The sequence below is a fragment of the Sus scrofa genome, chromosome 6 (assembly GCF_000003025.6).
Source record: "Sus scrofa isolate TJ Tabasco breed Duroc chromosome 6, Sscrofa11.1, whole genome shotgun sequence".
Classification (NCBI taxonomy): Eukaryota; Metazoa; Chordata; class Mammalia; order Artiodactyla; family Suidae; genus Sus; species Sus scrofa.
The window spans coordinates 115888082-115908908 of record NC_010448.4 but is presented as its reverse complement, the minus strand read 5'-3'; the positions used below and the strand labels follow the sequence as shown (position 1 = coordinate 115908908).

General features: G+C 40.1%; 1 protein-coding gene across 5 annotated transcripts in view; it reads right to left on the bottom strand.

Annotated features, from left to right (window-relative positions):
• RNF125 (ring finger protein 125) overlaps positions 3359–20827 on the bottom strand; it is a 47854-nt gene continuing 30385 nt past the window's right edge. For 2 of the 5 annotated variants that reach the window (XM_003127888.5, XM_021096214.1), the window contains exons 5-6: positions 11815–11922; positions 4330–9234 (exon numbers count right to left, since the gene is read on the bottom strand). In XM_003127888.5, coding sequence (XP_003127936.4) covers positions 9148–9234; positions 11815–11922 — 195 coding nt within the window. In that variant the 3' untranslated portion in view covers positions 4330–9147. Of the gene's footprint in view, positions 3553–4329; positions 9235–9900; positions 10120–10173; positions 10684–11814; positions 11923–20827 lie in introns of those variants that run through there. The other 3 variants (XM_013999274.2, XM_021096213.1, XM_005665329.3) reach the window with 3 other exon arrangements.

Below are 20827 nucleotides of genomic sequence, written 5' to 3'. Positions count from 1 at the left end.
TAGTTTATATATAGTAGTGTGTATCTGATAATCCCAAACTCCTAATTTATCCCTCTCTTATTCCCTTTCTACTCTGGTAATCATAAGTTTGTTTTCTGTCTGTGAGTCTGTTTGTTTCTGTTTTGTAGACAAGTTTTTTCTACATTTTAGATGCTATATATAAGTGATATCATACGGTATTTGTCTTTCTTTCACTTTGCTCAAGTGATAATCTCAAGGTCCATCCATGTTGTTGCAGATAGCATTATTTCATTTATTTTTAACAGTCTATGGTATTTTTTACAGTCAGCTAAGCTAAGATATTCACCTGTTGAGTTATTCTTACTAATGAATTAACTCACACACTTTTGCTTGGTTTCATAAAGACTTCTAGCTAGAATGCTAGCATTTTAATGTTTTAAAATTATTCTCATGAACTTTATGTAATAAGAAACAATGTTTTTCATGTCTTTATATCCTTAATAACTATGATGATAGATTAGACAGCAGAAATATTTACCTACCATGTGCCACAATTTTGGATGTTGTCTTAAGATGCACATTAAGATGTTGGGTAAATCAATGGTGAACTTCTATTTTAGAGAGGGGAGACATTCAATAGAAAGGAAAATAAACTAAGCTAATTTACAAATCTAATAGCAGTTAAGAAGAAAGGATAACATACAAAAATGGGGAAATGACTTTGGCTAGAATTATGCAGAAAATCCTTTACCAGAAAATGAAATTTGAGCTGGGAATTGAATGATTAGAAGGCAGCCATGTCAAACTTTGAGGAGAAGTCTTTTCAAACAGAAGGAATAAAAAGTGCCAAGATGCAAGAACCACTTATCTTGGTGCATTTAATTAAGCTAAAAATTGGTGTGGCTGAAATGTAGGGATTAGGGGAAAGAGTAGAGGTGAAATTGGAGAAATAGGCAGGGCTAGGTCACGAAGGACTTTGGAAAGGAATGGAAGGGCATTTCAATTTTTTTCAAGTAATAATGAAAAGCCCTTGGAACATTTTAAGCAGTGGGGAGAGAGAAGGGCATGGTCAGATTTATGCTCTTAAAGATCCCTCTGACTGCTCTATGGATAATGGTCCATAATATCCTAAGTGGAGACAGGGAAGCCAATTAATTGTTCACCGAAGGGATCCAGGAAAGAGATGATGATGGCTTGATTAAAATTGTGATAATGGAGATGGTGAAAAATTGATAGATTTGAACACATTTTGGTATCTTGCTTATTATGCATCCATCAGAATTTCAGACATTCTGGATTTCTCATTGTGGCTTGGTGGGTTAAGATCCCTGGCCTCAATCAGTGGGTTAAAGGATCCGGCATTGCTGTGAGTTGTGGTGTAGGTCGCAGATGCAGCTTGGATCCTACATTGCTGTGGCTGTGGTGTAGGCTGACAGCTGCAGCTCCAGTTTGAGCCCTAGCCTAGCAACTTCCATATGCTGCAGGTGCAGCTGAATGAAAAAAAAAAAAAAAAATTTCAGACATTCTAATTCTGTACATTTTGGGAAGGCCAAAAAAAAATGCAGTTATACCAAGTAACCCAAATGGTTCTGATGAAGGTACACAAGAAGTATCCTGAGGAATTCTCATGGCCTAGCAGGTTAAGGATCTAACATTGTCACAAGCCACAGGAATGGCCAAAAAAAAAAAAAAGTATACTGAGAAAATACAGTTAGAACATACTTAGAATGCATTCAGACTAAGAAAAAAAGAGAAGTTATTGTTTTATGTTTGAGAGACAGGTTTTTACTTGATAAAATGATCCAAATTTTGAGTGAAATTAATCAAAAAATTACCAATGCAAAAATAATTATCACTTCATGTTTCTAAAAAAAATCAGTCTCATTTTGACTTTTTTTTTTTGGCCTTTTGGCTATTTCTTTGGGCCGCTCCCGCGGCATATGGAGGTTCCCAGGCTAGGGGTCTAATCGGAGCTGTAGCCACTGGCCTACGCCAGAGCCACAGCAACGCAGGATCCGAGCCACGTCTGCAACCTACACCACAGCTCACGGCAACGCCGGCTCGTTAACCCACTGAGCAAGAGCAGGGACCGAACCCGCAACCTCTTGGTTCCTAGTCGGATTCGTTAACCACTGCGCCACGAGGGGAACTCCTCATTTTGACTTTTTGCCTCTCCTTTTCACAGATGTTTTTAAGACATTTCCCCTGTGGGCTTCTACTTCTTTGTCAGCTCTTCTTGGCTTGTACCTCCATGGTTGGCATTGATATTATTTCCCAACAGCCAGTTCTCTTCTATCTGAGACTGCACATCTTCAACGCCTTGAAATTGCATGTGGCTATGCCTTGCATGGCAAATGAAATGAGTGGAAATGACCTGTGTAACCAACTCTCCAGTCCATTGCGGTGCAAGGTAACCTGGGGAGGCACATAGTGATACACAAATGCCGTGAGATTAGAACAAACTGGAACTGGAGTTCCCACTGTGGCACAATAGGAGCCCCAGTGTCTCCTTTGACCCCTGGACCAGCACACGGGGTTAAGGATCTGGTGTTGCCACAGCTACAGCTGCAGCATAGGTCACCAATGTGGCTCGGATCTCATCTCTTGCCTGGGAACTCCATATGCCTCGGGGTGGCCAAAAAAGAAAAAAACAAAAACAAACAAACAAAAAAGAACAAGCTGGAATTCTGAGACTGGAGAACAGCTGCCTGGAGAATAGGTAGGATTTGTAGTAGACCTGGGCAAGACCTGGGTATTTGAGGACTGTGTATAATTGAAGCATGAAAGTCTATCTTGACCTATCTCTCCCTGTGTTTTATCTTCATCGGGCCTTTTGTTTTTGTGTTTTGGCCACACTTGCAGCATGTGGAAGTTCCCTGTCCAGGTACTAAACTTGAGCCACAGCAGCAACCCAGGCAGCTACAGTGACAATGCCAGATACTTAACCCACTGTGCCAAAAGGATCTCCTCATTGGGCCTTATAAATGGATACTTTGGGGCAATGACTAGCCCTAATCAAGACCAGTGTATGGCCTATGAAGCTGGCAGAATTAAAATACCAGATGACTTTCCAGCCATAAAATAAAAACTTAAATATTTCTTTTATTTCTTTTGGCTGCATCCATGCTATGAAGAAGTTCGCAGGCTAGGGATAGAACCTGTGTCATAGCAGTGATAATGCCAGATCCTTAACCTGCTAGGCTTAAAATTTTTTTTTTTCTTTTTCAGGCCACACCACGGCATACGGAAGTTCCCAGACTAGGGGTAGAATCAGAGGTGCAGCTGCCAGCCTATGCCACAGCCACAGGAACACCAGATCCTTAACCCACTGATCGAGGCCAGGGATTGCCCGTATCCTCATAGATACTAGTCAGGTTCTTAACCTGCTGATCCACAATAGGAATTCCACAAAACTTAAAATATTTCTTAGTCTCAAGGATCAAAATGGGTGTCAACCTGTCATAATTTACCTCATTCACTTCAATAACTGTAACCTAAGTGATAAAGGAAGTCTTCCCTTGGAGTTTCCTGGATCTGTCATTGTCACTTCTGTGGCAGGGATTCAACCATTGTCCCAGGAGCTTCTGCATGCTGCAGGCGAGAGCAGGAAAAAAAAGGGTAAGACTTCCCACACCATTCTGGATTCCTTTTTTTTTTTTTTGGTCCTTTTAGGGCTGCACCTGCAGCACATGGAGATTCCCAGGCTAGGCATCAAATTGGAGCTGCAGCCACAGTAATGCCAGATCCTTAACCCACTGAGCAAGGCCAGGATCAAACCCTTGTCCTCATGGATACTAGTTGGGTTCATTACTGCTGAGCCACGATGTGGGTTCCCTCTTTTAGGATGTCACTCAACAAATAATTATCAGAGGTCATGCCATTAACACCTGTACTCTGGCCTGGCCTCTTCTTGTGAAAGATCCAAAAAACTTTCGTGTTTTAGCATATTCTAAACTGAAGTACGAAGTTTGGCTTCAGCCACCCAAACTTCGTATCTATTAAGCAGGGTATAAGATACACAAAGTTCATCTTCATCTTACCTTTGAAATTTCGATGGAGTCCCTTGGAAGCAGACGGATAATAACTCCATGGTGCTCAGCATTACCTTGACTTAAATGGGGGTTTCTAAACCTCATCACAATTGACATTCTGGGCAAGGCAGTTCTTTGTTGTGAGTGGCTGTCCTGTGCATTGTAGAATGTTGGGTAGCACCCCTGGCCTTGACCCACCTCCCTGGGCAACAGCACATCCCAGTTATGGCAACCTACATTGTCAAATGTCCTCTGGGAGGCAAAATTGTCCCCACTTGAGAACTCCTGGCCTCAATAAAGTTATTTTTTTTGTGATCGATATTGTTGAAAAAGCACATCAGGTTTAAAAGCATAAAAAGCATATTTAATGTAAAAAATTATCAAGATCCATACTTAACAACACACACAGTAGATCTTTTAATGAAAGCAATGGTCCTGCCATTCTTTATTTCTCACAATACATATTTACAGAAGAAAAGAATTGTACATTTTAAATTCTGATCATTATACAGAATTATTTTTTGTAGTTGAATAATTAAAGGATGAATCTCTTAGTGACTTTTTTTTTGCTTTTTAGGGCTACACCCATGGCATATGGCAGTTCCCAGGCTAGGGGTCAAATCAGAGCTGTAGCTGCCAGCTTATGCCACAGCCACAGCAACCCAGGATCTGAGCTGTGTCTGTGACCTACACCACAGCTCACGGCAACGCTGGATCCTTAACCCACTGAGCAAGGTCAGGGATCGAACCTGCATCCTCGTGGATGCTAGTCAGATTCCTTGACCACTGAGCCATGATGAGAATTCCTCTTAGTGACTTTTTAAGAAAACTGCAATGCTGGAAGGACTAATTATATGTTAAACATTCAATAACTGGCGTAAGCTCACTTCAAAACAAAAGACACTTAGCACCCAGTAAATGTAATAAAGCAACATCATTAGAGCCAGGTTCTTTTAGGAGATCTGACCTGGACCTGTCTTTACCATAGATTGGCAATCCAATTTTTCCACCTACATTTTAGAAACTTGGGTGAAAAACTGTGTAAAGGGATTTTAAAGGATTAGAAGAACTTAGCTGTCAAAGAGTAATATGTGAATTAGTTTTTCACTCCTAAGTTCTTGAAAAAGTGGTATTTTGAGGAGCTAAAAAAAAAAAAGGAGCGAAACTTTTTTGTTATTAGTCATCAGCTTCAGATATGGGTTTCTTTCTTTCTTTCTTCCTTTTTTTTTTTTTTTTTTGCCACACCTGCAGCATATGGAAATTCCGGGGCCAGGGATCCAATCTGCGCTACAGCAGTGACCCGAGCTGCTGCAGTGACAACGCCAGATCCATAACCTGCTCAATCACCAGGGAACTCCATATTTCCATTTTTTCAGAACAGTATATCATAAATTCATTTTAATAAAAAGTTAAAGGCACAGTAAACAATTAACAATAGTTGCACTTCATTATTTTAGAACTCAAAATTCAAAAGGCAAAATAATTCAGGCAGCCAGCACCTAATTTGTCCTGTAAGGGGCAAAATTATCATGAGAGGAGTCCACTGACAGAATACAGAATTGCTGCACTGAGGTTAATAGAGGCAGGTCACTTAAAGCTTTATTCAAAGTATAGCTTTTAAAAAATTTATTTTCTGGACAGTGAGTACTAATACTCAGAAATACATTATTTTATTTTTCAGGTTCTAGATTTCCAATCTAATGGTTACCTCTGAAAAGTTTCCTCTCCTTTTGCCCTTGTTGTCCAATAGGTTTCTCCTTATTAGAAAATCCAGCCAAATTGCAGGGAGAGAGGTGAAATTAAACATCTGTTGTTACCTGTTAGCAGCTGTGAAAAGCAAGCTTGAAGACAGTATCTAAAAGGGAGGAAATAAGGCCTTCTGGATTTCATCCAGCTTTAGGTTTTTCTAGCCACCCTGTAATGGATGACAGAATAGTAAGCAAGTCTTTTAAGTAATGGATAATTTATTCTAGAAAATTTGGGGGTACATGATTATGACTACATTTATGTATAAGAGAAAAAGAAGTTTATAAACAATTATAATTAAGCTAACTATATATAAAATAGATAAGTCAAAAGGACCTACTGTATAACACAGGGACATCTACTCAATATTTGTAATGACCTATACAGGAAAAGAATCTGAAAAAGAATAGATATATGTATAACCAAATCACTGCTGTACACCTGAAACTAACACAACATTATAAACCAACTATACACCAATTTAAAAAGAAGAAGAGGAAGCAGCTAACCACAACCAAATGACATTTTGTTTTCAGGAATTGAAATCATTACTCTTCATAGCTTCTTTGCTTGCTTTCAAGATGGAAATATTATTCTATGTCTTGGACTCTTCTTTAAGAGCCAGATATGAAAAACAGTCATCAATTAAAGAGTGATAGCAAGCACTGAATGTACACTTACTTGAAGAACTAAGACTAAATTGGTGAAGGGAAAGGAGAGAGTATTGAAGTTCCTACTGTGTCGAGGTGGGTTAAGGATCTGGTGATATCACAGCTGTGATGTGATGATTTGATCCCTGGTCCGGGAACTTCCATGTGCCATGCTTATGGCCATTTAAAAAAAAGAAGAAGGGAGAGAGTATTATATGTCATGCCAACATGTTCTGAAAATGTTATAGTACAGCTTAAAAAAATAGAAAGAGATTGGAAAGAACCAAAGAAAAACATTTTTTGGGGGGGTGGGCACACCTAAGGCATATGGAAGTTCCTGGGTTAGGGCACAAATCAGACCTGCAGCTGCAGGCCTACGCCACAGCCATAGTAACAGTGGACCTGAGCCACGTCTGCAACCTATACCACAGCTCACAGCAACATTGGATCCTTAACCCACTGAGTGAAGCCAGGGATAGAACTAGCATCGTCACAGACACTATGTTGGGTTCTTAACCCGTTAAGCCATAACAGGAACTCCTAAAAAGCATTTTTAATTGTTCCAGTTATCGTATTGGTGGCGGTTGTATTAGTACTATTATTCTGAGATTGCTGCATTTGTAAGGCAGATGAAGGAAACGAGTAATTGTGGGATACTCCTATCTCCTTGAAAACCAGGATTCTCAGTATAGAAAAATAAAAGACACAGATATAGTAGAAAAGATTAGACAAATACCCCGTAGTACTCAATTTGGGTTGGAAGTATCAAAATAAACTCATAAATTGTTTTACCTTAAAAAAAAAAGAAAAATATTATTTCCTAGCTCTCCTCTAGAAACAATGACCAATCTAACTGCAATGAACTTAACAGCCCCAATTATGCTTTTGAAGCATTATTTCTCACTGAAAGTAATCAGGCTTCTTAGAAAAATGGCTGACTTCAGGACTGGGGCAGGAAACATACAAGTTGAGCCTGGAATACCTTGTCATCTGAGACTACATGGAAGCTATTAAAGACTGCTGGAGTAGTGCCAAAAGGACTCAGAGCCAACTTGATAAGGCTCCCAATGATCAAAGATAGGACAATTTGATCTTTAATAACGTAGTACTCAAAATGGAATAAAGCCTATGTTTGACCCCATGAGCTCACGATACTTTTAGAAAAGGGGGAAATCTATAGAGGACGATAAAAAACAAGTTTGTCTGGAAAATTGGTGAATAAAGGGGAAAATTCAAGTATTTATTTTTCCCTTCCTATATGAACATGACCACTGGTTAACCAAATGGTAGATGCAGGGAAATACCTCTTTATAAAAAGGTCCCAACTAATAAATGAAAAATAAATGATAGAATATTCTCCAACCCACAACAAATCAATGGATCTAGGCATTGAGTATCAGTTTCAGCTGATGTCACAAAAAGAGAGAATTGGACATTCTGTGCCCTCTAATGAAAGAAGACACCATGACCTACAGTCTGTGCAGAAGGCTGAACCTGAGTCTGCTCAAACCTCTGGATCCATGTCACTATCCAGAGGATAGAATAACATGCTAAATTGTGCCATGAGTATGCAATTAACAAAATACAGACAGTGGGGAATTTCTAAGACCAGGTAAAATTTAAGGAAAAGAAAGAAGGAGGAATCTATAGATTAAAAAGAGACATAAAAGATCTATCTAATAAAGCAATTTTAAATAGATAAGATTACAAGCTAGTGTGTAGAGATTTTAATAAGAAAGAAAGATTTTAAATAAGAAAGAAAATACAAGGAAGGGAGTACCACTGAAATCCATGTAGTGGTTACTTTTGTGGAGCTGAGGAAGAGGGTTAACTGTGACAGAACACACACACACAGAGGACATCCCAGGTTGGTGACAGAGTTCTAAAAGAATGTTTCCTTATAATAATGTAATGAGCTATACCGTTTTTGTTTGGTTTTTAATATTTGTTAATTTTATAATTTTTCTAAGAGAAGAAAATTAAAAAAAAAAAATCAAAGCCCTTAGGGTTTCCCACCAAAAATTATAGATGTGCATACTTCTACTCTAAATATCAGCAGATGGTTGGTAAGAAGTTGCCTGTGTAAAGAAATATTTCTAAATGATAAGCTACAAATATTTGAAAAATATAATATTAAATTCTTATGTGTGTATAGTTATAAAAAGTCAAAGAGCTAAGTGTGAGTATACATTCCCAACATGAAATTTACTTTGCTACAGTATTATACAATTTGGTTAAATGGATGTGTTGACTTCCAAAATCTTCCTTTCCTACTATGATACAAGGTTATTCATGTTATTCTATTAGCGATTAGATCATGAGCCCTGAAACAGATTTCATATTTCCTTGAATGTCTACACTTTATTTCACTCTCCATCTTTTTATATAGAACAAAGATTAGTTATCTTGCCCAACTATGAGGGCAGTTATCATGGCTGCATTACACACAATGTCATCTAATTTGCAAATAAAGATGCTTCACCCACAACCAGCTTTATGGTCTCTTTCATATATTAATGGCTGATGGAGACTATTTTCTGCTATTAAGTGTCTAAGAAACTCAAAAATGTAAAACAGACCTAAACTGTCAAAATGAAAGCAGTTTAAAAAAGCAATATAACAATAAACATGACAAACATATAATTACGTTGCACACTTTTCAGCCCATTAAACATTAAGAGTTTCCCTCCAATTCTTCAAGCAGCAGCTTAAAAAAACGGTGCAATTGTATAGCCTCCTTCCCTTTCCTTTTAATAAAATTATGTGGTGTTCGAGTGATTCACATATTCCAGAAGTGACCGGTCTAAGACCCTCTGGATAAGAGCTTCCTCAATTATATTAAAATCCTATAATAAAAAAATAATTAGAAACATACAGTCAAAGATGACAGTTTTCAGAAACTGGAGGATAGGGGTTACATCAATGCTGTGTTTTGTAAAATAAAGCTCTGAGTTTTGTGACCTCCCAAGTTTCCACAAAAACTCATAGAATCCAGCACTTTCACTCTGAAGCTTGTGCATTTTCTATTTCATTTTAGTGCCTATCAACTAACTAGCAATTGTCAAAAGTTTTTTTTTTTTTTGCTATTTCTTGGGCCGCTCCCGTGGCATATGGAGGTTCCCAGGCTAGGGGTCGAATCGGAGCTGTAGCCACTGGCCTACGCCAGAGCCACAGCAACTCGGGATCTGAGCCGCGTCTGCAACCTACACTACAGCTCACGGCAACGCCGGATCATCAACCCACTGAGCAAGGGCAGGGCCCGAACCTGCAACCTCATGGTTCCTAGTCGGATTCGCTAACCACTGCGCCACGACGGGAACTCCAGGAACTTAAAAGTTTTTTTTCCTCTCTCTCTCCCTCCCCCCCCCCCCACCGCTTTTTTTAGGGTCACACCTGTGGCATATGGAAGTTCCCAGACTAGAGGTCTAATCAGAGCTGTTGCTGCCAGCCTACACCACAGCCACAGCAACGCCAGATCCGAGAGCGTCTGCAACCTACACCACAGCTCACGGCAATGCCGGATCCTTAACCCACTGAGCGAGGCTAGGGATCGAACCCACTGAGCCATAAAGGGAATTCCTTTAAGTTTTTAAAAAATATGATCTCTTAGTTTTTAGTTAACATCACAAACCCTGGTCAGAGTGCTAGCCTCCACATAAGCCTGTAATATGGAATAAAGCTAGGACATTCTGACAGAATTTACCAATCCCAGCAATACTGAATATCCAGTTCTGAAAAAAAAAAAAAAAAAAAGTTGAAAACAAAACTCTCTTTCTCATTGCCTCCTTAGATCGAAACAGAATTGAAAACTTCATGTCAGCACATTCTATAAGGAAAACAAAAACAATCAAGAGCCCCATCCCCTGCAACTTATTTCCTCTTTGCCAATAAACGAAAAAATAAAATAAAATCTTTATTGGAAGTCCACTCTAAAACATAAAAGCAAATAAATAACCCCCAAAGGAAAGCCATAAAGCACAGCAGAGCACAAGATCTGGACTCAACACCAGGTTGTTCTGAAGCAATTTATTAACCTTTGAGAGTCAGATATTTCATAACTAAGTGAGGATAATAAAATAGTACTCAATTTACGGAAGTTGCTGCAAGGAATAAAATGAGATAATCTGAATAAAGTGCCTAGCAGAGTACTTCCTAGATTAAGAAACAAGAAATCAAAACAAAGAACACTGTTTCAAATTGACTTCCTCATCCAAGAACATGGTTTTGAGTGGGTGGAAAGACTTCTCATCAAAGTGGCTTCATCCTGACCAGTCCGGAATCATACTCTGTAAGATCTTGAGAAGGGACTGCACATGAATAGCCAGAACAGGTATGGAATCAACCTGGCTTTTAGAATGTCTTATGGAGCTAAGATAAAGAGGTACCCCTATGTGTTGTAAAAATGAGAACATGTGGACCAGAAGAAGGAGGCTCTGTTGGAGGCTTGTGTGCCTTAGTGGCCAGAAAAGACTTGACGGAGAGACGTAGGGAGTTCCTACTGTGGTTCAGCAGGCTAAGAACCTGACTAGCATCCATGAGGATTCGGGTTCCATTCCTGTCCTTGCTCAGTGGGTAAAGGATTTGGTGTTGCCATGAGCTGAGGTGTAGGTCACAGACGCGGCAGCTGCAGCTCTGATTTGACCCCTCGCCTGGGAACTTCCATATGCTGCAAGTGTGGCCCTAAAAAGAAAAGAAATGGAAAAAAAAAAAAAAAAGGAGTTCTCATTGTGGCTCAACAATTACAAACCTGACTAGGATCCATGAGGACATGGGTTTAATCCCTGCCCCCAATCAGTGGGTTAAAGATCCGGCGTTGCTGTGAGTTGCAGTCTAAGTTGTAGATGTGGCTGGCAGCTGCAAGCTCTGATTTGATTCCTAGCCTGGGAACTTCCATATGCTGCAGATGAGGCCCTAAAAAGGGAAAAGGAAAAAAAAAACAAACAAAAAAACTATATAGCCCATGTGTCTCACTACACTGATAGTGTCGTATCTGTTATTAGCCATTCAATGTATTATAAAATGAATGCAAATTCTCTGAGCCATTTCATTAGTGATATGGTTTCCCCTCAGCTATGTAGGTTTTTAACCTCATAAAAATTATAACTATATATAGGGAGGCACTAGAGTAGAAATTAAAATAATTTGAAAGCGAAATCTGGGACTTTATACAATGGCTGTACAATGGCTTTACAATGGCTAATATCACAAAGAAAATGATTTTGTCCAAGGCAAGTAACTACTTCAGTATTAACAGTCAATTTATAAAAATACTGTGCTTTATGATTTCCTACTTAACTATAATATTTAACATTTCACAGCTACATGTAATTTTTTCCTCTATAATCTTATTCACTTGGATTAAGAAAGGTAAGCTTATTTAACATATAGCATAAAAACATAATGAAAAAGTAAGAAAATATACTTACTATGAAATCATCATAAAACAAAGTGTGATTGACTTGCAAATGTCTTATTAAGCTGCCAGTGAAGCTGCCTGGATTCTCATTAGGTATTAAACGGCAAAGTGGACAGAACTGGAAATAAACAAGATCAGAGTTCAAGAAAGAATTTTAAATAATCATTAATATCAGAATTAAAAAATTAAATAACTTTAACAAGATGAATTTTAATTTTATGCAGCTACTAGCCATATTTGGCATTATGTTTTATTTATTTATTTATTTTTTTGTCTTTTTGCTATTTCTTGGGCCGATCCCTCGGCATATGGAGGTTCCCAGGCTAGGGGTCTAATCAGAACTGCAGCCACCGGCCCATGCCAGAGCCACAGCAATGCAGGATCCCAGCCGCGTCTGCAACCTACACCACAGCTCACGGCTACGCCGGATTGTCAACCCACTGAGCAAGGGCAGGGACCGAACCCGCAACCTCATGGTTCCTAGTCGGATTCGTTAACCACTGCACCACGACGGGAACTCCTATGTTTTATTTTTAAATTTTAAAAATTTTGTCCACACCCAAGGCATGTGGGAAGTTCCTGGGCCAGGGATCAAACCTGCACGACAGCAATGAACTGAGCCACAGCATTGACAACACCAGACCCTTAAGCTACCAGGTCACTAGGGAACTCCAGCATTATGTTTCAGAATTGCATAAATATTAACACAACATAAATAAATAAAACTACATTTATTTCTTCATCTGTATTTCTCATATAAGAGTATGGCTATTTAGGAAGTTCCTGTGTGGCATAATGGGTTAAGAATCTGGTGTTGCTGCAGCTGTGGCACAGGTGGCAACTCTGGCACAGGTTTGATCCTAGCCTGGGAACTTCCACATGCTGTGGATGCAGCCAAAAAAAAGAGTATGGCAATTTGCTTCATATTTATTAGCTAATATTACAGTTAAATGTACAATAATTTACTTCATTAGTTACCTACCTCTTGGACTTCTGGAATACTTAAGTCTTCTTTGTATGTGAATATTTTGTTACTATAAATTACATTACCTATATTATTTACTTTTGTGGGGATTATTTTCCTAGGATAAATGACCATAAATAGAGATGAGAAAGTCAAGTTATGAACATTCATGGCTCATAGTATACACTGCTCTATAGCTCTGGGTTTGGTTTTTTTTTTTTTTTTTTTTTTTGTCTTTTTAGAGCTGCATCTATACCACAGCCATAGCAACGCCAGATCTGAGCTTCGTCTTCAGTCTATATCACAGCTCACGGCAATACCGGATCCTTAACCCACTGATCCAGGCCGGAGATCAAACCTGCATTCTCTACGGCATTGCCGTGAGCTGTGGTGTAGGTCGCAGACGTGGCTCGGATCCCGTGTTGCCATGGCTCTGGCGTAGGCCAGTGGCTACAGCTCCGATTTGACCCCTAGCCTTGGAACCTCCATATGCCGCTGAAGCGGCTCCAGAAAAGGCAAAAAGACAAAAACAAAACAAAACAAAACAAAAAAACCTGCATCCTCATGGATACCAGTCAGATTCATTTCCGCTGAGCAACAACGGAAACTCCTGCTCTAGAGTTTTATATTGCCACCAGCAATATAGATTTTAACACACCAGCATCAGGTATTGGTATTTATACATATTTTCCTATTTTAGTAGCCATTAATGGCTTTCTAAAATAAACCAAAAAACAAAAACTCTTCATTTTGAAATATTTATAAACGCACATAAAATTGCAAAAAGAATGCAGAGAAGTACCATGTCGCCATCACCCAGCTTCCCCGAATGGTAACTTCTGAATAACTACGGTGCTTTACCGAAAGGGGAAAATTGTCAATTAACTACACAATACTTGACTTCGATTTCACCAGTTTTTGTGTGAACTCATATTTTGTAGTGTCTGTATTTATAGTTCTATGAAATTTTACCACATAAACACAATGAAAAATCAGAACTGTTCCATGACTGCAAAGAATTCCCCTGTGCTACCCCTTAACTTTCTCTTCTCTCCCGAACAGTGGCAACCATTGATCTGTTCTCCAGAAATTTTAAAATTCAATTTTTTGTTTCACCGAGCATAATGGCCTTGGGATTCATTTAAATAGTTGTGAGTATCAGTATTTCCTTCCTTTTTCCCGTTGAGTAGTATTCCATGGTATGGAAGTACCACAGTTTATCCATTTAATTCTGAAGGACAGTTGTTTTGGGCTGTTAAAAATAAAAGCTGCAATGAACATCTGTGTATGGATGTTTTGCATAAATGTGTTTTCATTTCTCTAGGATAAATTTCCAGGAGTGTGATTGTTGAGTCATATGGTTAATGTTATAATTAATTTTGTAAAAAAAAATGCCAAACTATTTTTCAGAATAACTGTACCCACAAGCAATATGTGAATTATCTGTTTTTTTTCCTCATTCTCACCAGGAATTGGTACCATCAACCTTTTTTTAAATTTCAGTCATTTTACAGGGATGTAGTGGCATCTTTTGTAGTTTTAAGTTGTATTTCCCAAACGGCTGATATAAATGACTCTTTTTATAGATACTACTTTATTATGTCTTAACATAGGGTTTTTTAAAAGATTCTACTTTTTCATGCATTATTATTATTATTTTTTTCATTTTACAGCTGCATTTGCAGCGTAATGGAAGTTCCTGGGCCAGGGGTTAAATCGGAGCAAAGCTGTGACCTACACTGCAGCTGTGGCAACACTGGATCCTTTAACCCACTGCACCACACCAGGTATTGAACCTGTGCCTCTGCAGCGACCTGAACCATTGTAGTTTGATTCTTAACCCATTGTGCTACAACAGGAACTCCCATGTTTTTATTTTTAAAACTACGAAATGCAGAATTATTACTGAATGCAAGGTATGTGTTATGTGATAAATGATGTGGTATTTTCAATTGATCCTCACAACAACCCAGGGAATTACTATCATTATTTCGTCGATGAATCCAATTGCAGAAAAGAATTAGCTTAAACTTATAGTATTGTAAGTATCAGAGTGGAATCTAATGTCTGATCTAGACAATCCAATGTTTTTTTATTTTAACAGTATCTAATTTAACAGTAACAGATATTAACAGTATCTAATTTAGATGATGTTTCCCTTCCCTTTCCTTTTTTTTTTTTTTTTTTTTGGCTGCATCTGTGGCATGTGGAAGTGACCAGCTAGGGATAGAGCCCATGCCACAGCAGTGACTCAAACTGCTGCAGTGACAAAGCTGATCCTTAACCCAATGTGCCACAAGGAAACTCCAATGACGTTTCTCTTTATTTTTTATTTATTAATTTCTTTAGCTTTTTAGGGCCACTTCCACGGCATATGGAGGTTCCAGGTTAGGGGTCCAATCGGAGCTGTAGCCACAGGCCTACGCCAGAGCCACAGCAACTTGGGATCCAAGCTGTGTCTGTGACCTACATCACAACTCACCACCAAATGCCCTCTTCTGTGAAAGGGAGATGCCATCACCACCTTATAGTTGTGATGTTTACAGATAATGTCCTTAAATGTGCTGGGTACATATTAGGCATTTAATAAATGCCATACATTTACTACTGTTTGATCTCTGTTCTTGAAATGCTGGGTCTCCCTAAGGGAAGAAACTACATGTGTCCTGTTAACTTTTGCCTTCCCGGTACCTGGAAAATAGTTTTCGGTTTCATCTCAGCCTCTCACTGACTTAACAATTAATCAATCTTCACCTGTAAAATAAGAATTATCTCTATTTTGCAGGGCTACTGGTAGATTTAAAATAATATCTCATTTAACATTTTGAAGCTCAGTCACTTATATTCCCTCCATCCTTGGCACACATAACAAATGGCTATTATTCTTATCACTTAAGCAGATACTTTCTTTTTTTTTTTCTGGCACCTGTGGCATACGGAAGTTCCCGGGCTAGGGGCCGAATTGGAGTTGCAGTTGCTGGTCTACGCCACAGCCACAGCAATACTGGATCCAAGTGGCAACTGCAGCCTATGCCAAAGCTTGTGCAGTGGTGGATCCTTAACCCACTGAGCCAGGGCAGGGATCCACCCCACATCCTCATGGGCACTAATGTTGCATTCTTAACCCACTGACCCTCAACAGGAACTCCTTAAACAGATACATTCAATACAGCATAGCAAGTATATTCAAAATCTGATTAGACAGCTGTTCATGACTGAAAAAGGAACCATTAGTTTTTTTTTTCCAGGAAGCCAGGAAAGGATTCAGCAGAGTTTCTGGTAACTGAATTTTGAGTATTGAAGAATGAGGCAGGGGAGGAGCATCACAGGCAGAGGAAGCAACATAGAAAAAGCAAAAAATCCTAAAAGAACAGGGCCTGCTTAGGCAATGGGAAAAGCTAGTGAAGCTGGAGATAGGGCACGCTGGGGGGAGTGGTTGGAGAAGAGTCTGGAATGGTAAATTGGGACCAGTTCTTCTCAAATATACTCATCTGAGGACTGTCCCAAAGTCAAGAGCCAGAGGTACAGAGAAGACTAAGCCCTGGTCCCACAATTAAGGAGCTTTGAGTCTAGTGGCCGAGAAAGATACAGAAAACCTGGACTTTTTTTTTTTGCCGCCATACTCTTGGCTTGAGAACGTTCCTGGGCCAGGGATTGAACTTTCGCCACGATTTCGGCTTGCACCATAGTTGAGGCAATGCTGGATCCATAACCCTCTGGGAACGTGAACTTGCAAGACAAGTAGTTTTTGTTTTTCAGTCTGAAGTTAATAGGGAATTAGTGGAGGATTCAGCTTTTATTTGATTGATTGTCTTTTTAGGGCCGTACCCGAGGCACATGGAAGTTCCCAGGCTAGGGGTTGACGCAGGATCCAAGCTGCATCTGCAACCTACACCACAGCTCACAGCAATGCCGGATCCTTAACCACTGAGTGAGGGTAGGGATCAAACTCGCATCCTCATGGATACTAGTCAGATTCGTTTCAGCTGTGCCACAATGGGAACGCCCGAGGCTTCGGCTTTTAGATATACAGAAAACATAATGGTGTGACTAAAGACACTGCAAAACAATGAGCCAGTGTCTACATTACTCCAAAAATTTCTTCTGTTTCTTAACCTGAGGAAGGAGAGGGTAAGAATCAGAAAGAGAAAGATAGGAATTCCTGTTGTGGCACATCAGAAATGAATCCAACTAGTAACCATGAGGTTTGGGGTTCAATCCCTAGCCTCGCTCAGTGTGTTAAGGATCCGGCATTGCTGTGAGCTGTGGTGTAGGTCATAGATGTGGCTGGAGGCTATCACTATGGCATATCGGTAGCTATAGCTCCTATTCGACCCCTAGCCTGGGAAGCTCCATATGCCATGCGTATGGCCCTAAAAACCATTAAAAAAAAAAAAAAAAAAAAGAGAGAGAGAGAGAGAAACTGATTGATCATTATCTAAGTACCTAAATGTTCATCTACTCCCTAAGCTTGCCAATTTCCTGATGTCAGCTCATCCTTTAATATATGTCTTTATTCAAATATACTCCCAGGCCATATTGCTCATATTAAGAGCCAACAATTGTACAGTGTACCTTCAAAAGATGTTGGCCTCATCTCAGTGGGGACTTTACCTGATGGTGAACACAACAGGTAAATAACAGCCACTATAGAAGAAGCTACCACCAACTTCAGTCCTCTGGAATGTCTGTTACAATGGACACCCAGCTCTATCTGTGGTTTAGGTTAACCTCCACAGCAACTCTGCCAATTACAGAACACTTTCTATATGATAGCAAATGTCATTAGAAAAGAAATGTAATATACCTGAATCCAATACCAAAAGAAAAGAGACATGAACTGAAAATAATTACAGGCAAATACGTATCCAAAATTAAGGTACCAGACTGCACATCTAATTTAATAGGAATTTGGAAGCAAATCTAATGAAATTTGTTCTTCCTTCCAAAACATTTATGCATATACACTTTCACTGCCCAGGCAAGCCTCAGATATTCTGAAAACAAACCCATGGAAATAAACTGCTATAGGGACAATGCCTCAGGCTTTTATCAACATAATTTTGGTTGAAGTCCTGTCCCTTCCCATAAGGAATGAATCTCAGGAGCAAAAGGCAGAAAATAAGACTACCTTTGAAACTGGGGAAACTGGGTGAATGGAATTATGTCTGTCTCTCTCTTCCTTCCTTCCTTCCTTCCTTCCTTCCTTTCTTTCTTCCTTTTGGCTGAGCCTGTGACATGTGGAAGTTCCTGGGCCAGGGATCCAACCCATGCCACAGCAGCTACCTGAGCCACTTCAGTGACAATAGATCCTTAACCCATTGTGCCACAAGAGAATTACTAGTTTTCCTGTGATATCCTATTTTTCATATCACTACATCTTAACTATGTGCTAGGTTCTCTGCCAGGAGCTGGGCATGCAGTGTTGAATAAAGAAATTGAGCTCTACTGCTTCATGAACTTAGGAGGGACAAATTGTGATACTTAAGAAAAAAAGGGGGAGAAAAGCAAGAGCTGAAATTAGTGTGTCAAAGAAGTGAGGAAGCGGGACTCAGGTTGAGCTCTAAAGGATAAATAAGAGCCAACCAGTGAAAGAAAAAACTGGGCAGAGAGAAAAGCCAGAAAGTGTGGTTCTTGCTGAAACATCTTCCGTTTATAAGATAAAATACTAAACTTCTCTTAGATTGGCCTCATAATTTGGTATGAAACATGGTGTTTGTGTCATTTGCTCCTTTTGAGTTCAATAGACCACAGATAAAATAAAACATGGAAGAGGAATATAATTACTGTATCAGAAAAAGAAACTGTTGACTTTTTAAAAATCTTTTTACAACTGCACCTGTGGCATATGGAAGTTGCAGGGCTAGGAGTCAAATCAGAGCTACAACTGCCAGCCTACCCTACAGCCACAGCAACACCATATCCTTAAACCACTGAGTGAGGCCAGGGATCAAACCTGCATCCTCATGGACTCGTTGGGTTCTCAACCCACTGAGCCACAACAGGAACTCTATAAGCTGTTTTGACTTCTTAAGGCTACATTTGAAAAAAGTCAAAATTCCTTAATGATTTTAACCTATTACCCCAGACTTGCACAACTCAGAAAGAAAAGATGAGTCACTTGTGGTTTGATCTCTGAATTATCTAATTCTATCTAGAAGGCAACATCATTTGCCCAAATCTCTGCCAGGAAACATCTTACACCTGGTGAGTCAGATGATGTCACTGATCTTATCTGAAGGCAAAGCCAACAATCAGTCCTTTTTTTTTTTTTTGGTCTTTGTCCGGCCATGGTACCATGGTATATGTAGGTTCCCAGGCTAGGGGTCAAATTGGAGCTATAGCCACTGGCCTACACCACAGCCACAGCACCTAGGGATTTGATCTGCATCTTCGACCCCCACCACAGCTCATGGCAATGCCGAATCCTTAACCCATTGAGCAAGGCCAGGGATCTAACCTGCACCCTCATGGATGCCAGTCAGATTCATTTCCACTAAGCCACGATGGGAACTCCAGCAATCAGTCCTTTAAAGCAATAATTCCACACCAATTCAAAAGCAGCCTTAGACTCAGTTCTCCCCATCCAAGGATTCCATCATGGAGGTTTCACTCAAGTGTCCCCATGGGGGAATCCCTAAGCACTTGAAACCCAATCCTGCCCTAGTATTGACCTCTAGCCTTTTCATAACCTCAGTGTGTATCTGAATTCTAGAGGCGCTAGATCATTCAGAGTGGCATGTATCTAAAGTTTCTACTCAGCATCAAACACTAACCTAGGAAACCTAAAGTGACCACCTCTAGACAGCCCTGGTGTATTACAGAACCATGGCTTTTCTGAGCAATCTGGTCCTGCCTCAAGGACATGACAGTATCCTAGCCTTGTGGTAAAGTTTTATCACCTCACCTCCCCTACTCCTAGCTCAGGCTCCCTGTGAGAGTACATGGCTTTCTCTGAGAAATCTCATGCCTTGATTTTTTTTTTTTAATCTTTTTGCCATTTTCTTGGGCCGCTCCTATGGCATATGGAGGTTCCCAGGCTAGGGGTTGAATCGGAGCTGTAGCTGCCGGCCTTCACCAGAGCCACAGCAACACTGGATCTGAGCCGCGTCTGCGACCTACACCACAGCTCATGGCAATGCCGGATCCTTAACCCACTGAGCAGGGCCAGGGATCCAACCCTCAACCTCATGGTTCTTAGTTGGATTTGTTAACCACTGCGCCACGATGGGAACTCCTCATGCCCTGATTTTATATACCTGCAAAAGTGGCAGTAACCCACCATCAACATTTGACCCATTGTCTACTACCCTGTGAAAAAGGCATCACCAACATCATCACCTCCATTTTACAAATGATGAAACAGAGGCAAAGACGTTAATGGGATTTTTGTACCAAAGCTTATCTCTTCCAAAGCCTAGGCTTTTAACTATTAAATTCCACAGGCAATCTGATCCCACCATTCCTGGTTTATTTGTTTATTATGTTGGCTTTCTTCAGTGACCTCTAAATCATAGAAGACTCAGCTTTCATGGGCCACCTTCAATATGATGGCCAAAATGAACAGCATGTGGACTGGATTTCTGCTGCAGCAGGTACACAGTACCAATGGATGGACAAGTATGGGGTCTGCCCTGGATTGACTGATGCTATAATGCAGCCAGCCCATGTCCAGAGGGCCTTGTGTTCATCTGGCCAGAGCAGTACCACAGACACTACTGGTCTGGGCTCAGACAGTCTTTTTGTTTTGTTTTGTTTTGTTTTCCCTGCTTTTTAGGGCTACACCCTCAGCATATGGAGCTTCCCAGGCTAGGTGTTGAATCAAAGCTGTAGCTGCTGGCCTACACCACAGCCACAGCAACGCCAGATCTGAGCCACATCTGTGACCTACACCACAGCTCACGGTAATGCCAAATCCTTAACCCACTGAGTGAGGCCAGGGATTGAACCTGTGTCCTCATGGATCCTAGTCAGATTAATTTCCGCTGAGTCATGATGGGAACTCCCAGACAGCTTTGATAAAATCTCTTTCACAGGGTTGTTCGGAGGAAACAAAGAG